Genomic DNA, 19,139 nt, shown 5'->3' with positions numbered 1-19,139 from the left:
GATCTAGCAATGGGAAATGAACTAGAGCAGATAAGAAAAGTAAAAGTAGGGGAACATCTAGGCAATAGTGACCATAATATAATATGCTTTAAAATAATAATTGAGAAGAACATAAGTATGACAAAGCCCAGGGTAATAGATTGGAGAAAAGCTGATTTTGAGGGGCTGAGAATAGAACTTGGGAAAATAAAATCAACAACAACATTGGCAAACAATGATATAGAACAGCAGTGAGAAACATTAAAACAGTCCAGGAAAAATATATTCCACTAAAAAACAAGAGCAAGCTAAACACTAATGAAGACTTTGATTTATATAGCGCCTTTCACAATCACCGGACGTCTCAAAGCGCTTTACAGCCAATTAAGAACTTTTGGAGTGTAGTCACTGTTGTAATGTGAGAAATACGGCAGCCATATGATAATGACCAGATCATCTATTTTTGTTATGTTGATTCAGGGATAAATATTGGCCAGGGCACCATGGATAACTCCCCTGCTCATCTTCGAAATAGTGCCATGGATTTTTATGTCCAATTGAGAGAGCAGACAGGGCCTCAGTTTAACAGCTCATCCGAAAGACGGCACCTCCAACAATACAGCGCTCCCTCAGCACTGCACTGGAGTGTCAGCCTAGATTTTTGTGCTCAAGTCCCTGAAGTGGTACTTGAACCCACAACCTTCTAACTCAGAGGCGAGAGTGCTACCCACTGAACCACAGCTGCCACCTAATGGGAAACCATGAATGAATAAAGCCATAAGAGAAAAATTGAGTGTAAGGAAAGAGGCATACATTAAATACATGGACAGCAGGGGAGAGCATGATAAGGCAAAATACGAAGAGATTAGGAAAAAAACAAAAAAAAATTAGGAAGGCAGAGAGGAACTATGAAATTAAATTATCAAGGAACATAAAACAAAATAGTAAAATATTTTCCAGGCACATCAATAAAAAAAGGACAGTCAGGTTGGGAATAGGGCCACTAAGGGCATGGACCCGATGGGTCGAATGGCCTCCTTCTGTGTGTAATTTTTCTATGAAGGGATGGATAGGATAATACCAGAGGCAGTGGTAGAGAGATGCCTTTACCAGGGGGATAGAACAGGTGGGTGTGAAATTGGATCATGAGATTAGTAATGAAATAACTCCATTTAAAATAAAAAGAGATATATTAAATAAACGAATCAAACTCAAAACCCCTAGTCTGGATGGATTAGATCTGCACATATTAGAAGAATCTATGGAAGACATAGCACAGGCCTTACTACACACATTTAATGATTCATTAGAAAAAGGTGTAGTGCCAGAGTACTGGCAGATCGCTAACATAGTACCAATATTTAACATAGTACCGATATTTAAGAAAAGAGAAAGAACATGTCTAGGGAACTATAGACCAGTCAGCTTAACATCAGTGGTAGGAAAAATAATGGGGGTACAAATTGCCCCCCTTCCGTTTCGGTGGTTTTTACCACAGCTGCAGTTCAGGACGACTCTTTCGCGAAATTGCGCTTTTTTAGAATTTGCAAAACGCTACGACAGCTACATCAAGAACAAGAACAAGAACAAAAGCAGCAAAGAACGGCTGCAACCATCTCCCATCCACATCTCAGTGAATGTTCACTTCTTCATGAGGGTGTCATTTGATTGGCCGGGCTGTGTGCCCTTATTGCAGCAGCTACCTCCATGAGGGCCTGTGCCGTCACTTGCATGCCCTCCCTGACGACCTGTGCCGTCGATTGCACTCCCTCGGACATTCCCTCCCTAAGTTCCCGTGTCATTACTGCTATTTCTCCCGTCAGGACCATCACCTCTTCACCCACTGCACTGACGCCACCAATGAGTGATCGGGTAAGCTCATCGGTCTCCACACCCAATGCCACAACCTGAGCCGCATCTGTTGCACGCTGCTCCTCAGGAGAGCGTGTCTCCAATCTCCTTCTCCTCTGCCTGGGTCTGCCTCGCAGCATCACTACACTGAGAGGCCTCGGGCTGGGACGGTGGGACGCTCGGTGTTCCAGACGATAGCACTCGAGTGCGAGCCGTGGGCTGGGATGGTGGGTGAATGAGTGTAAACTGCTCCATTATATCACCAGCACCACTGCGACCCGCAACGTCGGAATCAAAACAATGGGAGGTGGAACTAGAACCTATGCAAGGAATTGAAACTCAGATGCCGCTTAATGGGTGCTCATAAACATTAATTTGGAAGCTCTCCCCTGTAGACATTTCAGTCATCGCCACCATCATCCAGTCTGGATCGTCCACATCTGGTTGTACTGGTTCTTGTTCTGTATCTTCAGGATCCTCAGGGTTGGCATCATCATCATCATCATCATGTTCTGCAAAATACATCAGAACAGTCAAATGTTTAACAGCAAGGGAGGGGGCAGGATGGGTGGCATGAGTACTCACACATAGCAGGCCAAGCAGCAGGTTGATTTGAAGGGCCACGATGCATTTTCAGGACTTACCCTCTTCCTCGCGTGCGGGCCCGGCTTGTGCTGTACTGATTGCTTTTCTCCATGTACAACTCATCAAAGCAGCTTACCCTCTGTTCCAAGGGTGTCAGTGGATGCAGATTGGGCGTGCCTCCTCCTGTTCAAGTTGCTTCCCTTTTGTTGTGGGCCAATTTCTTCTGCAAAGAGTAAAATATAACTTTTTACACAGTGCGACTTTCTGCAGGGTGGGACATACAGATAGCCAGGTTACAATTACGATTACATTAAAAAATGAAAATATTACTTGCACTAACTACTTGACCAAGGTTGTGCCATTTCTTTTTACACTGGCTTCCAGATCTCCTGGTATGCACCACTGCGCAGTAATCTTCTGCAACTTGGGTTCCAGCGTTTCTTCATTTCTTTAGGTGGCACTTTTATGCGACCTCTGTTGCTGGTATAGATAGAAACATAGAAACATAGAAAATAGGTGCAGGAGTAGGCCATTCGGCCCTTCTAGCCTGCACCGCCATTCAATGAGTTCACGGCTGAACATGCAACTTCAGTACCCCATTCCTGCTTTCTCGCCATACCCCTTGATCCCCCTAGTAGTAAGGACTTCATCTAACTCCTTTTTGTTTGTTTTGATCCTGAGGTCGGTCTTAATGGGGGAGGTGACTACACCCGAGGGGCAAAAACGCGGCAGTGACAGCAACTGAAGGGCGGGATTTGGGTGCGGTGTAGGGTCACCGCCGCGATGACATCCTCACAGCGCCGCGTCACCACGGCTCTCCCTTTCACTTAAAGGGGAGAGCCTCCACGCTTTCAAAACTTCGGGCCACTGGGCCACCAGGGTGGGCTTCGGCCGGGCCTGGCACCAAAGAGGCTGCCAGTTGGCGGCCCGGCTGAACTCGGGGACTTACTTGTTGGGCCGACCTGGCAGTCGGCCAACAAAAAAAAACATGCCAGCAGCGGCAGTGCGCCCTCCCCTTTAAAGGAAGCTGCACTGCCGTTGTGGAAGGCCACAGCCTCACTGAACCAGCGGGGGGAAAAGCTTGTGTTGGTACCGCCGGGTGGGTGGGAGATTTTCCGAGGGGAATGGGGGGGGGGGGGGGTAGATCGGCAGTGTTGCATGGTGATGACGTGCTTACCACGGATCGGCAGCAGCGGAGCGGTAAGGGGGGCATCGGGGCACCGCTGGGAAAATTGGAGCCGCAGTGGTCATTCCGCCAAAAGTCGGCGGCCACTCCACTCCACGGCATGGGAGCCGATTTGCGGTGGTAACAAGCCTTAAGGAAAGGAACAATTTCAGCCCCATGGAATCCCTACTAAAGGAGAAAATAGAAGAACCTTCCAGCAACAAAAATATAATAATAAAACAGCCAGCATAAATTTCAAAAGGTAAAATCTTACTTGACCACCCTCATTTAATTTTTTGAAGAGGTAACCGAGAATAGACAAGGGCAATGCAACAGATGTCATTTATCTAGATTTTCAAAAGGCCGTCAATAAGGTACCATATATTAGATGAATGAATAATGCGGAGTCAGGGGACAAGTATAAGAATGGATAGCCAGCTGGCTTCAAAACAGAAAGCAGAGAGTGGGGATAAAGGGTAGCAAGGGTGGCAGAAAGTGGGGAGTGGTGTCCCACAAGGATCAGTGCTGGGACCACTGTTGTTCACAATTTATATGAACGATTTAGACTTTGGAATGAAAAACATAATTTCTAAATTTGTGGATGACACCAAATTGGGTGTGATAGTCACTACTGAGAATGACTGCAACAAATTACAGGAAGCCACTAATAAACTTGCAGAATGTGCATGTAATTGGGTAACGAAATTTAACACAGATAAATGTGAGGCATTACATTTATCCGTGTTATTACTTGGAGGGTGCGCGTCTGGATGGGGTAGAGGTGCAAAGGGATCTCGGAGTACAAATACACAAATCACTAAAAGTAGCGTCACAGGTCAACAAGGCTATAAAAAAGTTTGTTCTAGAGTGGTGAAGTTCTAAAAGTAGTGAAGTTATTCTAAACATGTATCTTGGTTAGACCACAATAGGAGTACTGTGCACATTTCTGGTTGCCATATTATAAAAAGGATGCAGAGGCACTGGACAGGTTGCAGAGAAGATTTACAAGTATGTTGGCTGAGATCATGCGTAACTGACCTGACAGGGGAGTAACCATGACCCCAAAGTGGTTCTCCCTGGATCAGGAAGGTGGTTCTCCTATGCTTTTTGGAAATAGGAGGTGTGTGGGGGGCCTGACCCATCCACCTCCATGGCACGAACCTGGTATTGCAATACTTCCAGGAACGGTGCAGTGGCTCTCGGCCTTTTGGCTAAGAGCATTGGCGCAGAGTGATCCTTGATGTGTGCAAGGTGACCTCTGGCGTTTGTGATTTGACAAAGAATTGGAAAGATTGGCTACGAATTAAAAAAAAATGATATCAGAAATGCGAGGGTATACCTATCAGGAAAGGATGGACAGTTTGGGTCTCATTTTGCTTGGAAAAAGAAGGCTAAGGGGTGACCTAATGGAGGTTTTTTAAATTATGAAATAAAAACAGTAAATGCTGGAAATACTCAGCAGGTCCGGCAGCATCTGTGGAGAGGGAAACAGCGTTAACATTTTAGGTCGATGACCCTTTGTCAGAGTTCAGAGAGAGTATTTACGCCTGTAAGGAAGAGCATAACTAAAGGCCATCAATATAAGATAATCCCAAGAAATCAAATAGGGAATTCAGAAAAAACTGCTATCACTAGAGAGTGGTGAGAATGTGGAAGGTGCTGCCACACGGGGTAGTTGAGGCAAATAGTATAGGGGAGGCTAGATAAGCATATGGGGGAGAAGGGAATAGAGGGTTCTGCTGACAGAGTTAGATAAGGAAAGACGGGAGGAGCCTCGAGTGGAGCATAACGCTGGCATGGACTGGTTGGGCCGAATGGCCTGATTCTGTGCTGTATATCCTATGTAATCCTGTGTAAAAGTGGAATTCTCAGTTGTTATTACAAGCAGGAATTTTGAATAATCTTATAAATAAGCCCAGAAATCACTAAAATGGAGGAAGGGGCTTTGCTGGTAGTTAATAGAAATTAGTAGCTGAATAGGTGTTCCCAATCTTTGATTTGACACATATGGGCCTAGAAAATGGCCTCCTTTGCGCCTCTCGTTATCGGTTCCGGAGGGCGCTAACGGGGCACTAACGACTTACCGACTAGGCACGGTGAAAGAAACGACTCCCGTTAAAAGCCCCTACCGCCATGAACTCCTGCGCCCAGAGATCATGCCGTTATCATCCTGCACATTGCCCTGGTAGTGCCCCAGACCTGAACTTCGGTTACGTCCCCTGCAGCGTCGCCAGGCGATAACACCGACACCTGCAGGAGGCGCTGATCGGGAGGCCGGGAGCTTGGGGGTGCAACTTAAAGGGGATGTTGGTGCGGGAAAGGAACAAAAATTCCGAACGCGTAGCGGCCATTTTTCCGATTTCTCTTCGGCCGCGGTCGATCGGCCTGGCAATCAGCTGGAGTGCTTGGGGCTGATTGGGCCAGATCGCGGCTGCTGGGATCAGCTAGCTCGTTCCAATGCAGAACCTGCATTGATGGCTCTTCCCTTTAAGGGAGGGAAGGAGCCTCGGATCCCGGCAGCGCTGCACGGGACATTATGCAGCACTGTACCACCACCGCTCCGCCTGCGTGATTTAGCGCTCCAACAAAAGTGGTAGCACGGGATTTAGTGCCCCACTTCCTTCCTGAAGCGCAAACACCCAACCGAGAGAAAGCTGAGTATTATTAGCGGGTGGCGCTGATTTTTCTAGATTTCAAAAGTTAACGCCTCGTTACCGAATTTCTCCCTCATTGCATAGTAATATCCTAGACATGGGAATGTAGAGCAGTACAATACTAGTAAAAGAAATGTTATGAAGTTTGAATGCCTCATGCAAAGCTTTGTGCTGCAAAACTGTTGGAAAATTGTGGATATTAGGAATGGGAATAGTATTGATACCAAGGTAGCAAGATTAATAGGATAACACTATACTAACAGTATAGAGCATAACACTATACTAACAGTAACAATTTGGTAATAGTATTTATCATTGGAAACAACAGAAACTGTAGCACTTTACCATCAGAAACAACTAAGAAATAACCACAACCCATTATGCAGGACACTAGCAAGGTTGAAAATAATAAAATAAAAATTAGATGAATCAGGAAGTAGAGGATAGATTACTCTAAACTTGGGTTTTAAGAACATAAGAATTAGGAACAGGAGTAGGCCATCTAGCCCCTCGAGCCTGCCCCGCCATTCAACAAGATCATGGCTGATCTGGCCGTGGACTCAGCTCCACTTACCCGCCCGCTCCCCGTAACCCTTAATTCCCTTATTGGTTAAAAATCTATCTATCTGTGACTTGAATACATTCAATGAGCTAGCCTCAACTGCTTCCTTGGGCAGAGAATTCCACAGATTCACAACCCTCTGGGAGAAGAAATTCCTTCTCAACTCGGTTTTAACTTGCCTCTCCCGTATTTTGAGGCTGTGCCCCCTAATTCTAGTCTCCCCGACCAGTGGAAACAACCTCTCCGCCTCTATCTTGTCTATCCCTTTCATTATTTTAAATGTTTCTACAAGATCACCCCTCATCCTTCTGAACTCGAACGAGTAAAGACCCAGTCTACTCCTTTGGGTTGTAGGAGGAAGGGAAGGCAGGGCAATAAGAATTTACAGTTTTAACGTTTCATGAAAGAATAAGTTACAACAGGAGGTGGGGAGATGGACCCTGAGATCGATACAGTAAGTTAGCAAAAAGGAGGAAAAGCATACAGTACTGTTTTTGGAGAACCAGAATCATAGAATCATAGAAATTTACATCCCAGAAGGAAGCCTTTCGGCCCATTGTGTCCAAACCGGCCGACAAAGAGCTATCCAGCCTAATTCCACTTTCCAGCTCTTAGTCCATAGCCTTGTAGGTTATGACCCTTCAAGTGAATGTCCAAATACTTTTTAAATGCGATGATGGTTTCTGCCTGTACCATCCTTTCAGGCAGTGAGTTCGAGACCTCCATCACCCTCTGGGTGAAAAAAGTTCTCCTCATCTCTCCTCTAAGCTTTCTACCAATTACTTTAAATCTATGCCCCTTGGTTATTGACCCCTCTGTTAAGGGAAATAGGTCCTTCCTAGCCACTCTGTCGAGACCCCTCGTAATTTTATACACCTCAGTCAAGTCTCCCCTCAACCTCCTCTGTACCAAAGAAAACAACCCCAGCCTATCCAATCTTTCCCCATAGCTAAAAATTCTCCAGTCCTGGCAACCTCCTTGTAAATCTCCTCTGTACCCTCTCCAGTGCAATCACAGCTTTTCTGTAATGTGGTGACCAGAACTGCACGCAGTACTCTAGCTGTGGCCCAACTAGTGTTTTATACTGTCGGGGACAGACCAGCCTCCAGCCAGCGGTCCACCCCTGTTCTGCCGCCGATTCCCGCCGACTCCCGCCCTCACCAATCTGGCAACTCGGCGGGAGGGTGGTCACTTACGCCACTCAGCGGGCAGTTCCCGGCGGTTCTCCCTGCCCGCCCGCCCGCTCCAGCCCACCTCGAAAGTGACACTGGGCGGATCTTCATGAGGAATGTTGGCGGGAGTGGGCAGCAGTGGGCGGGAAGGTGATCAAATTTTGGCCCTGAGATACGAAGCACAAAGGGTTAGAAATTCTTGTCCACCAGTAAAGTTGCTGGTGTCACCGGCAACTGGAGGAGACGGCCGCTGAAAATGGCCGCAACGCTAATGGAGCAAAATCCATCTGGGGTGATGGAGATTGTTGGCACAGCGCTTGCCTTCTGTGCAACACCGTCCTGGTGGCATTGATGGGGGCACGCGATCCGAAGTTTCTGTCCAGGTGCAGCGTCTCAGCTTCGTACAGCCTCTGGGATTGTGGGCAAAGTAAAGGCCTGAGAATTAAAGGGGCAAAGCACACTGAAGTTGTACGAATTAAAATGAAGTAGAACAATGCAGTTTTCAACCCTTTCTGCCTTTTAAAAAAAAAAGCATTAAAAAGAAGTCCAAAATGTGAATATTCAGCTCTGACAGCTAAATTCCCTTCACCACAAAAGATGGGAAAATACCTCAGCGCTAACACAAATCGCTCAGCAAGCCAGGGAAGGGGCACCCAGGGTCTCGCATTGAAATTTTTTGAGGATGTTTCCAGTAGAGTGGACAAGGGAGAACCAGTTGATGTGGTGTATTTGGACTTTCAGAAGGCTTTCGACAAGGTCCCACACAAGAGATTAATGTGCAAAGTTAAAGCACATGGGATTGGGGGGTAGTGTGCTGACGTGGATTGAGAACTGGTTGGCAGACAGGAAGCAAAGAGTAGGAGTAAATAGGTACTTTTCAGAATGGCAGGCAGTGACTAGTGGGGTACCGCAAGGTTCTGTGCCGGGGCCCCAGCTGTTTACGTTGAACATTAATGATTTAGACGAGGGGATTAAATGTAATATCGCCAAATTTGCGGATGACACTAAGTTGGGTGGCAGTGTGAGCTGCGAGGAGGATGCTATGAAGCTGCAGAGTGATTTGGATAGGTTAGGTGAGTGGGCAAATGCATGTCAGATGAAGTATAATGTGGATAAATGTGAGGTTATCCACTTTGGTGATGAAAACAGAGAGATAGACTATTATCTGAATGGTGACAGATTAGGAAAACGGGAGGTGCAACGAGACCTGGGTGTCATGGTACATCAGTCATTGAAGGTTGGCATGCAGGTACAGCAGGCGGTTAAGAAAGCAAATGGCATGTTGGCCTTCATAGCGAGGGGATTTGAGTACAGGGGCAGGGAGGTGTTACTACAGTTATACAGGACCTTGGTGAGGCCACACCTGGAGTATTGTGTACAGTTTTGGTCTCCTAACTTGAGGAAGGACATTCTTGCTATTGAGGGAGTGCAGCGAAGGTTCATCAGACTGATTCCCGGGATGGCGGGACTGACATATCAAGAAAGACTGAATTAACTGGGTTTGTATTCACTGGAGTTCAGAAGAATGAGAGGGGATCTCATAGAAACGTTTAAAATTCTGACGGGTTTAGACAGGTTAGATGCAGGAAGAATGTTCCCAATGTTGGGGAAGTCCAGAACCAGGGGTCACAGTCTAAGGATAAAGGGTAAGCCATTTAGGACCGAGATGAGGAGAAACTTCTTCACCCGGAGAGTGGTGAACCTGTGGAATTCTCTACCACAGAAAGTTGTTGAGGCCAATTCACTAAATATATTCAAAAAGGAGTTAGAGGTAGTCCTTACTACTAGGGGGATCAAGGGGTATGGCGAGAAAGCAAGAATGGGGTACTGAAGTTGCATGTTCAGCCATGAACTCATTGAATGGTGGTGCAGGCTCGAAGGGCCGAATGGCCTACTCCTTCACCTAATTTCTATATTTCTAAAACACTAGTGCGAGTTGTGTACAGACCACCAAACAGTAGTAGTGAGGTTGGGGACGGCATCAAACAAGAAATTAGGGATGCGTGCAATAAAGGTACAGCAGTTATCATGGGCAACTTTAATCTACATATAGATTGGGCTAACCATACTGCTAGCAGTACGGTGGAGGAGGATTTCCTGGAGTGTATTAGGGATGGTTTTCTAGACCAATATGTCACGGAACCAACTTGAGGGCTGGCCATCCTAGACTGGGTGATGTGTAACGAGAAAGGACTAATTAGCAATCTTGTTGTGCGAGGTCCCTTGGGGAAGAATGACCATAATATGGTAGAATTCTTTATTAAGATGGAGAGTGACATCGTTAATTCAGAGACTAGGGTGCTGAACTTAAGGAAAGGTAACTTCGATGGTATGAGACGTGAATTGGCTAGAATAGACGGGCGAATGATACTTAATGGGTTGACGGTGGATAGGCAAAGGTAAACATTTACATAGCACATGGATGAACTTCAACAATTGTACATCCCTGTCTGGAGTAAAAATAAAATGGGGAAGGTGGCTCAACTGTGGCTAACAGGGGGAATTAGGGATAGTTTAAATCCAAGGAAGAGGCCTATAAATTGGCCAGAAAAAGCAGCAAACCTGAGGACTAGGAGAAATTTAGAATTCAGCAGAAGAGGACAAAGAGTTTAATTAGGAGCGGAAAAATAGAGTATGAGAGGACGCTTGCTGGGAACATAAAAACTGACTGCAAAAGGTTCTATTGATATGTGAAGAGAAAAAGATTAGTGAATACAAACATAGGAATCACCAGATTCAGGTGAATTTATAATGGGGAACAAAGAAATGGCAGATCAGTTGAACAAATACTTTGGTTCTGTCTTCACGAAGGAAGACACAGATAACCTTCCGGAAATACTAGGGGATCGAGGGTCTAGCGAGAAGGAAGAACTGAAGGAAATCCTTATTAGTCAGGAAATTGTGTTACGGAAATTGATGGGATTGAAGGCCAATAAATCCCCAGGGCCTGATAGTCTGCATCCCAGAGTACTTAAGGAAGTGGCCCTAGAAATAGTGGATCATTTTCCAACAGTCTATCGACACTGGATCAGTTCCTATGGACTGGAGGGGATCTAATGTAACACCACTTTTTAAAAAAGGAGGGAGAAAGAAAACGGGTAATTATAGACCGGTTAGCCTGACATCAGTCGTGGGGAAAATGTTGGAATCAATTATTAAAGATCAAATAGCAGCGCATTTGGAAAGCAGTGACAGGATCGGTCCAAGTCAGCATGGATTTATGAAGGGGAAATTATGCTTGACAAATCTTCCAGAATTTTTTGAGGATGTAACTGGTAGAGTGGACAAGGGAGAACCAGTTGATGTGGTGTATTTAGACTTTCAAAAGGTTTTTGACAAGGTCCCACACAAGAGATTGGCGTGCAAAATCAAAGCACATGGTATCGGGGGTAATGTATTGACGTGGATAGAGAACTGGTTGGCAGACAGGAAGCAGAGAGTCGGGATAAACGGGTCCTTTTCAGAATGGCAGGCAGTGACTAGTGGGGTGCCGCAGGGCTCAGTGCTGGGACCCCAGCTCTTTACAATATACATTAATGATTTAGATGAAGGAATTGAGAGTAATATCTCCAAGTTTGCAGATGACACTAAGTTGGGTGGTGGTGTGAGCTGTGAGGAGGATGCTAAGAGGCTGCAGGGTGACTTGGACAGGTTAGGTGAGTGGGCAAGTGCATGGCAGATGCAGTATAATGTGGATAAATGTGAGGTTATCCACTTTGGTGGCAAAAACAGGAAGGCAGAATATTATCTGAATGGCGGCAGATTAGGAAAAGGGGAGATGCAACGAGACCTGGGTGTCATGGTACATCAGTCATTGAAGGTTGGAGGTGCAGCAGGCGGTGAAGAAGGCAAATGGCATATTGGCCTTCATAGCTAGAGGATTTGAGTATAGGAGCAGGGAGGTCTTACTGCAGCTGTACAGGGCCTTACCTGGAATATTGTATTCAGTTTTGGCCTCCAAATCTGAGGAAAGACGTTCTTGCTATTGAGGGAGTGCTGCGAAGGTTCACCAGACTGATTCCTGGGATGGCAGGACTGGAATATGAGGAGAGATTGGATCGACTGGGCCTGGAGTTTCGAAGAATGAGAGGGGATCTCAGAAACATATACAATTCTGAGGGGACTGGACAGGTTAGATGCAGGAAGAATGTTCCCAATGTTGGGGAAGTCCAGAACCAGGGGTCACAGTCTAAGGATAAGGGGTAGGCCATTTAGGACCAAGATTAGGAGAAATTTCTTCACTCAGAGAATTGTTAACCTGTGGAATTCTCTTCCGCAAAGAATTGTTGATGCCAGTTCGTTAGGTATATTCAAGAGGGAGTTGGATATGGCCCTTACGGCTAAAGGGATCAAGGGGTATGGAGAGAAAGCAGGAAAGGGGTACTGAGGTGAATGATCAGTCATGATCTTATTGAATGGTGGTGCAGGCTCGAAGGGCCGAATGGTCTACTCCTGCACCTATTTTTCTGTGTTTCTAAGAAGATTGATTTGACACTCCCAGGCAGCAAGGACATTTGCGGTGTCCCCCACTGAAAGTCAACAGCCATGCTACAGCCACTGGGATAGCACTGCAAGACTTAAACAGGTGAAGCAAAGGCACACACAAGACAGTCACTAAGAAAATGCATGCGGGTGATGAGTTATTTCTTGATGTCACATTGGATGGATAGCCATATATAGGTGGATTGGAAAGTTTGCTTTGTGATGGTTTTTATTTCAGCATCGTGGCCAGTAGGACGCTGTGATAGTCATTAACAGAGAGAAGGTAAGGTCAATTTGGAAAGGGGAATTGGAGTTGCGATCACTGATAACGCAAGCAGATGATTCCATTCCAGATATCCTGGCCACAAAGAGGTTGCCTGGGATGTATCCTTCCATCTGATTCCGTCTCCTTGGCTTCCTCCTCTTCTGTATCTTCCTCTTCTGCCTGCGAGTGGCTGCTGTAAATGTGAAATGACAGCATGAAATGCTCAGCTGGTCAGGCAGCATCTCAACCTGAGACGTGAACTCAGTTTTTCTCTCCACAGAAGTTGCATGACCTGCTGAATATTCACAGCATGTTCTGTCTTCTCAGCAGCCTTCCATTACCATCAGAGCTCTTGCAAGCATCCAGCAGCACTTGCTGCACCTTTAGTCAAACATTTCTCATCTGTTCCAGCAAGGCCCCAATTCAATAAAATCAAAAAAATCCAGTCCAAATCCTGAAGTCCAAACTTACCTGAATGATGTGTATGTCCCTTTAACATTGCCACTGTCCTCCTGCTTGCACACCAGGTTAAGCTGCCGTGTTTAGGACCCAGCGCTGAATTCAGTGCTCGGGTCAAAGTTTGCGCTTGTGACGTAAAGTCGGTGTTACATGCCAATTTACATCACAGCGCTACCATTTTGTTTTGAGATGGAGCTGCCAGTTACCGGCAGCACAAAGGTAGGGACAAAAACGGCAGCCATTGTGGGAACTGGCGGCAGCTGGCGAAAGAGCGGTGGCCGCTGTTTTAGCGCCATTTAATGGCGCTACAGAATGATGCTGAGGCCACGAATTTCTCAACCAAAGAACCTAAATATTAGGTGACGCAATTGCCCCATACCCCGATCGGGGCAAGTAACCTTCCGGGGCCGGGATATTTATCACCCGGCCCGGAAGCCCTGCCCCGATGCGGAAGTCGGGCCTCACACTCTCAAAGGGAGCAGAGCGCTATCTCCGGCACGCCACTTCCTTTGGGGCAGTGCCGGGGCGGTAGCGCGGTATTCAGTCCAGCGCCACGTGGATGCTGCGCGTCGCGCTGACGAGCTACAATGCCCCACCCCCCCCCCGCTTCCAGTAAAGGGGAGGGCCACTGCACACTCTGTAAGGCCCTTTGGTGGCCAGCACTGAGCCACCAGGGATGCGTGAGACTGGGCCAGCAGTCCGGCACCCAAGACACAGAGTGCTGGGCTGCACGATGGGGCCGCCATGGTCGGGGGCCGACCCAATCGTCAGCCGACCAACAAAGATGGCGGCACGGGGCGCTGCCGGCCTCCCCAGGAGCGGATGTCCACGGAGCTGGCATTGACACCCGCCCGCGACAGCCTCACGTTAAGGGGCCGGCACAGGGCGGTGAGGGGTAGCCGCGCACGGCCATGACAACATCACAGGATGCGGCGCTGCCGGGACAACGGCTGCCGGGACAACGGCTCCCGGACATTTTCCTGGGAGGCGCCCTCTCCCAGGCCAAAAACTGACTTGCGCTCCGTTAGCGCCCCATGGGGCGCAAGAAAGAGGCAATTTCGTCCCCTATATCTCAGGGGTCAACATTGGCTATTGCCCAGGTTGTGCGGCATCTCTCCAGGGCCGGACATTCTGCGCCTGATGTAGAGGTGAAATTGGGGTTACCGCCCCTCACCGGAAGTGGACGCAACGTCCTTTTGGGACGGTATCTGGGGCGCCACTCGGGCAGGAGCGGCAGCACTACGAGGCTTCTCCACGTAGCACTGATGCGTTTCAACGCCCCTCCCCTTCTGTTAAGTGGGGAGGGCCACTACGCGTTCTGCAGGGCATGTGATGGCCTCCATTGGGCCACCAGGGCGGGTGTGGTGCCGTAGCCACAGCCCTGGCACCCAAACGGAGTGCCGGGCTGCACAATGGTGGCCCAGACAACGCCACGGAGCAACAAGGCGAGCCGACCGATGTGTTGGCCAAAATGGCGGCGCGCAGCACACCTCCCCTTTAACCTCCGCCCCAGGAGCGGATGTCCGCCAGCGTCCCAACCCGCGAAGCTGGCATTGTCACCCGCCCGGTATTGTACCACCAGGTTAAAATTCAAATCTTCTTTGATATAGCCTCACAGATCACACTGCAATCCTTGCTGATTATCGGTCACGTGTGCTTATTTAGATATGTAGCATGATCACATCAGTCTCCATAAAGTATCAAAACTTAATGTGATCCCGATTCCATTTTTGACTGACGTGGGTTCTTTGAAGAAAGCGTATTGTTATAGATCGATCACAGTTACCATCGGCTTGTTTCTGAAATTAAATTGAAGCTAACGGGGACTAAATCAAAACTATAATTGCATTGTAGCAGTAAGGAGAGACAGACAATCTCATTAAATAAAGCATTAGGAATTGGAAACTGTTGGGAATTGGGAAAACTCAGACCTTTTCTAATCCAATTAATAATGAATGTGACATTCATGCCTTGGATGTGTAATGCTTTGATAATCCCCTAATTATCATTTTTGTCACTAAAGTGAAAACATAACTCTGGCTGAGGACTGTGAATGTGAAATGCCTCTCAGCTTTCTAGCTTTTCTGTAATCCACAATTGTGGGGGCCGAAATTCAGCCTCCCAAACAGACCTCCTACCATCGGAACGCGGTGGCCACGTGGCGGGATGGCTGCTGATTTTGGAGTCGAATGGCCACTGCCAGAAAAATTCACCTCGGGGGTTTTCCAGCAGTGCCCACTTCTGCCCCACTGCTGCTGACCCGTCCTAAGTGGGTAATCAAAGCGCGTACCGCCAATCTCCCGCACTCCAGTCAAATTCACCTGCGAAAATTCTCGCCCTGCCGCGCAGTGCCCCCGACAGCTTTTTCTGTCGGTGCACCTTGTTTTCTGTATGTGGGACATGGCCAGGCGGCGGCCATTAAAGGCGAGGGCCCACTGCCGCGGCTGCCATGTTCGTTTTTTTTTGTCGGCCGGCTGCCAGATCGGGCTGACCATTATGCCCCCGGGTTCGGCCAGGCCGCCAACAGGCCTTGGTACCAGGCTGCTGACCCGGCCGAAACCCTCCCCTGGTGGCCCAGTGGACTGAAGTTTTAAAATGGCGAAGGCTTTCCCCTTTAAGTGACGAGGAGAGACGTGGTGACACACACGCGTCATGACATCATTCCCGCTCCGTTGATGACTGACAGCGGCAGAGACTCTGTCCCACCTCCACTTCCGCCCCTCTCGTTGTCCATCCTCTGCTTACTGCTTATCACCCCATGCCGCCCCCATTATGACCAACTTCCGGGCCACCTAAAAAAAAATAATGATAAGAGTTAAATTTCGTGAAAGAGGCCATCTCATCCAGCACGGTGGAAAAAACCCTTTAAAAACAGTCGGTGGGCCAGGTTTCCAGCGGGCCTGAATTTTTATCCCGTTGACACAGAAGTTGTCTATTTCATTGATGAAGACAAGAAAAGGGTACATTCTGCTGACATCAGTGAGGGGTATTTACTTAACAATAATTATACTTTGTGGATTAAACAGACACAGCTCCAATTTAACAGCAGAGTTATAGGTTGTGTGTTACATATAGTATTTCTGTTTCAATGTAATTGGTAACTTCTTCCACAATTCTGTAACTCTTGGTTCAAATATCAGGAGCACAAGTTAGGAATAAGAACCATTTCCAAAAAGCTTATTTTTATAGAACGTTTAATGCAACAGGAACAGCAAAGAGCAACTAATCAGGGAGTTGGAGAGAAGTTAAGGGAGGAGACAGAAGACACGATTTCGAAAAGGCTTTTTGAAGTTGATGAAAGGCGTAACAAGGTGACTAGAGAACTCCAGAGTGCATGATATGGTGCTGTTGACTTTGCTACCGAGACTGGCACACAGGGAGGAAGTGAATCTAACTAGACAGACGTCGGAAGGCTGCTAGTTGTTAGCTGGGACATTGGGCTGAAGAAGAATTCAGAGGGCGGTTAGAACAAGGAAGTACAGGAATTTGAAAACAAGAATAAGGATTTTCCAATCTCTATGCTGCAAAATAAGGAGTTAGAAAGGTTGGCAAGGACATTATTAATGAGTGTGCAGGCATAACATATATGGTACAGAGTTCTAGATGAGTTGATACTGGTTTAGGATTGTGCTGTGGAAGCTGATGACAACTGTGTTGGAGAAATCAAGCTACTAATTGCCGAAAGCAGGGATGTGATGGCTAAAAGGTCTTCCACAAATCCTGAAGGAGTGGAAGGAGCTGATACACTTTAACCTAGACTCAGAAGAGTAGAGGGTGTAAGCTGGGGTGTAAGTAGAGGGTGTAAGCTGGAGTGTAGGGCTTTCAGAGGGTGAGGAATCTGAAATCAATGTATTGAGATTTGAAAAACCAGTGGAGGTTGGCAAGGACAGAATGATAGATAAATTAAATATAGTATGGAATAGTATGCAGGTGGCAAGGTTCGAGATGAATTGGAGTTTATGTAGGTTGGAGTTTTGGAAGGCCAACAGAATAATAACTTAATAATAATTCTTATTTATATAGCTCCTTTAATGTCGTAAAATGTCCCAAGGTGCTTCATTGCTTCACAGCAGTCTTATAACATGTTAGATATTGACCAGGGAGGGAAAGAGAGAAAAAGCAGGAGAAGGAAGTGTAAAGGAGGCAGCCAAAATGTGCATGCAGATAGACACGGGCGAAAAAAAACTAAAATAAAACAGAAGCGGATTGGGGAAGCCAAGCTTGGAAGTTGTAGCAGCAGTTGGGTGAGTTGGGATGGAGGCACACAATGTTACTGAAATGGAAAAAGGCAATCATGGCAATGGACAGAATGTGAGATTTGAAGTTCAGCTCATGGTCAAACAAAACATGACGCGCACGAGTTTAGTCTGAGCAAGTTGCTGGGAGTGAAATAGAATTGGGTAAAGTTATGAAGTTCTTGCCAAGAACTAAACCAGGAATTGAATTAAAAGGAAGCTATCACTGGAAGACCATTAAAGTGGACAGTATAAATGGTGCATTTCTGAAGAATGAGGAGGTGATTGAGGGATATAGGGAGCAGGCAGGCAAGTGAGGTTGGTCTCTGACTAAACAAAGAACTTGTTGGACTTAATAGCCTTTCCCGGTTCCTAAAGTTCTTATTTTTCATTTTTTGTTTTCTCTGATTTTGTCTGCAGGCCTTTTCCAAAGAGCGATTATTCAGAGTGGGTCAGCCTTATCGAGCTGGGCAGTGAATTACCAGCCCGCAAAGTATACAAGACTACTAGCGGAGAAGGTAGGCTGCAACATGCTGGATACCCTTGACATGGTGGAGTGTCTGAGACAGAAATCCTACAAGGAGCTAGTAGAACAGGACATCAAGCCGGCACAGTATCATGTTGCGTTCGGCCCAGTCATTGATGGAGATGTTATACCAGATGATCCTGAAATTCTGATGGAGCAGGGAGAGTTTCTAAATTATGACATCATGTTGGGAGTCAACCAAGGAGAAGGATTCAAATTTGTGGAATGGATAGTGGATCAGGAGGATGGGATATCTGGAAGCGACTTTGATTTCACTGTTTCTAAATTTGTAGATAACCTTTACGGCTACCCTGAGGGTAAGGATACCCTCCGGGAAACAATCAAATTCATGTACACTGACTGGGCGGACCGTGACAATCCTGAGACACGACGGAAAACCTTAGTCGCTTTGTTTACTGATCATCAGTGGGTGGAGCCTGCAGTGGTGACAGCTGATCTGCATGCTCGTTACGGCTCTCCTACGTATTTCTACGCTTTCTACCATCACTGTCAGAGTGACATGAAACCAGCCTGGTCTGACGCATCCCATGGCGATGAGGTACCCTACGTCTTTGGGATCCCCATGGTTGGACCAACTGATCTATTCCCGTGCAACTTTTCCAAAAATGATGTGATGCTTAGTGCTGTCGTCATGACGTACTGGACAAACTTTGCCAAAACAGGGTAAGCAGCATATTTATTTATGTTACTAGCTACTGGTTCTGTAAGGGTGACATAAGGACACCTACTGAAGAATATGGATATATACATGGAGAGAGTAGACCTGTTGCACTTGGTACAGCAGGTCATTGTAAGAGCTCCTTCTGCTGGCTCAGTGAGAAATTGCATTACTAAGTGGTACTGAGCCCTACAGACTAAAAAGTCCCTGGGGTAGAAGTTCGACTTTGTTGCGCCAGGTTTATGGGCATAAAACGGGCAATACAATGAAAAATTTAGCAGTGGGAAGGCCTAGGGCAGATTTGCACATCTTCCCAGGCCGCTGCTCAACTCGGCAAGGCCTTTTTTTGAGGCAGCAATTATGGTTGGCTAAAATGAGCGCAGGCCTCATTTCAATATTGAAATTTAACTTGCTGAACCTAGTAGCCTTTCTCAGTTCCATTTCCCGTGCACCCATTTGCAAAATCAGTTAAAAGTAGTCGGACCTTGCGTTGCCTCAAGCCTACAAGTAATTGTTTTTAAACGT

At 46.9% G+C, this 19,139-nt stretch overlaps 1 protein-coding gene across 4 annotated transcripts in view; it reads left to right on the top strand.

Annotated features, from left to right (window-relative positions):
• Positions 1-19,139, top strand: part of nlgn3a (neuroligin 3a) — a 217,160-nt gene that overhangs the window by 160,381 nt on the left and 37,640 nt on the right. For all 4 annotated transcript variants that reach the window (XM_070882622.1, XM_070882624.1, XM_070882621.1 and 1 more), the window contains one exon: positions 17,830-18,619. In XM_070882622.1, the coding sequence (XP_070738723.1) occupies positions 17,830-18,619 (790 nt within the window). The remainder of the gene's footprint in view (positions 1-17,829; positions 18,620-19,139) is intronic.

This window comes from Pristiophorus japonicus, chromosome 6 (genome assembly GCF_044704955.1).
Source record: "Pristiophorus japonicus isolate sPriJap1 chromosome 6, sPriJap1.hap1, whole genome shotgun sequence".
Classification (NCBI taxonomy): Eukaryota; Metazoa; Chordata; class Chondrichthyes; family Pristiophoridae; genus Pristiophorus; species Pristiophorus japonicus.
Note: the sequence above shows the minus strand (reverse complement) of the source record. Positions and strands in the feature narration are given on the sequence as shown.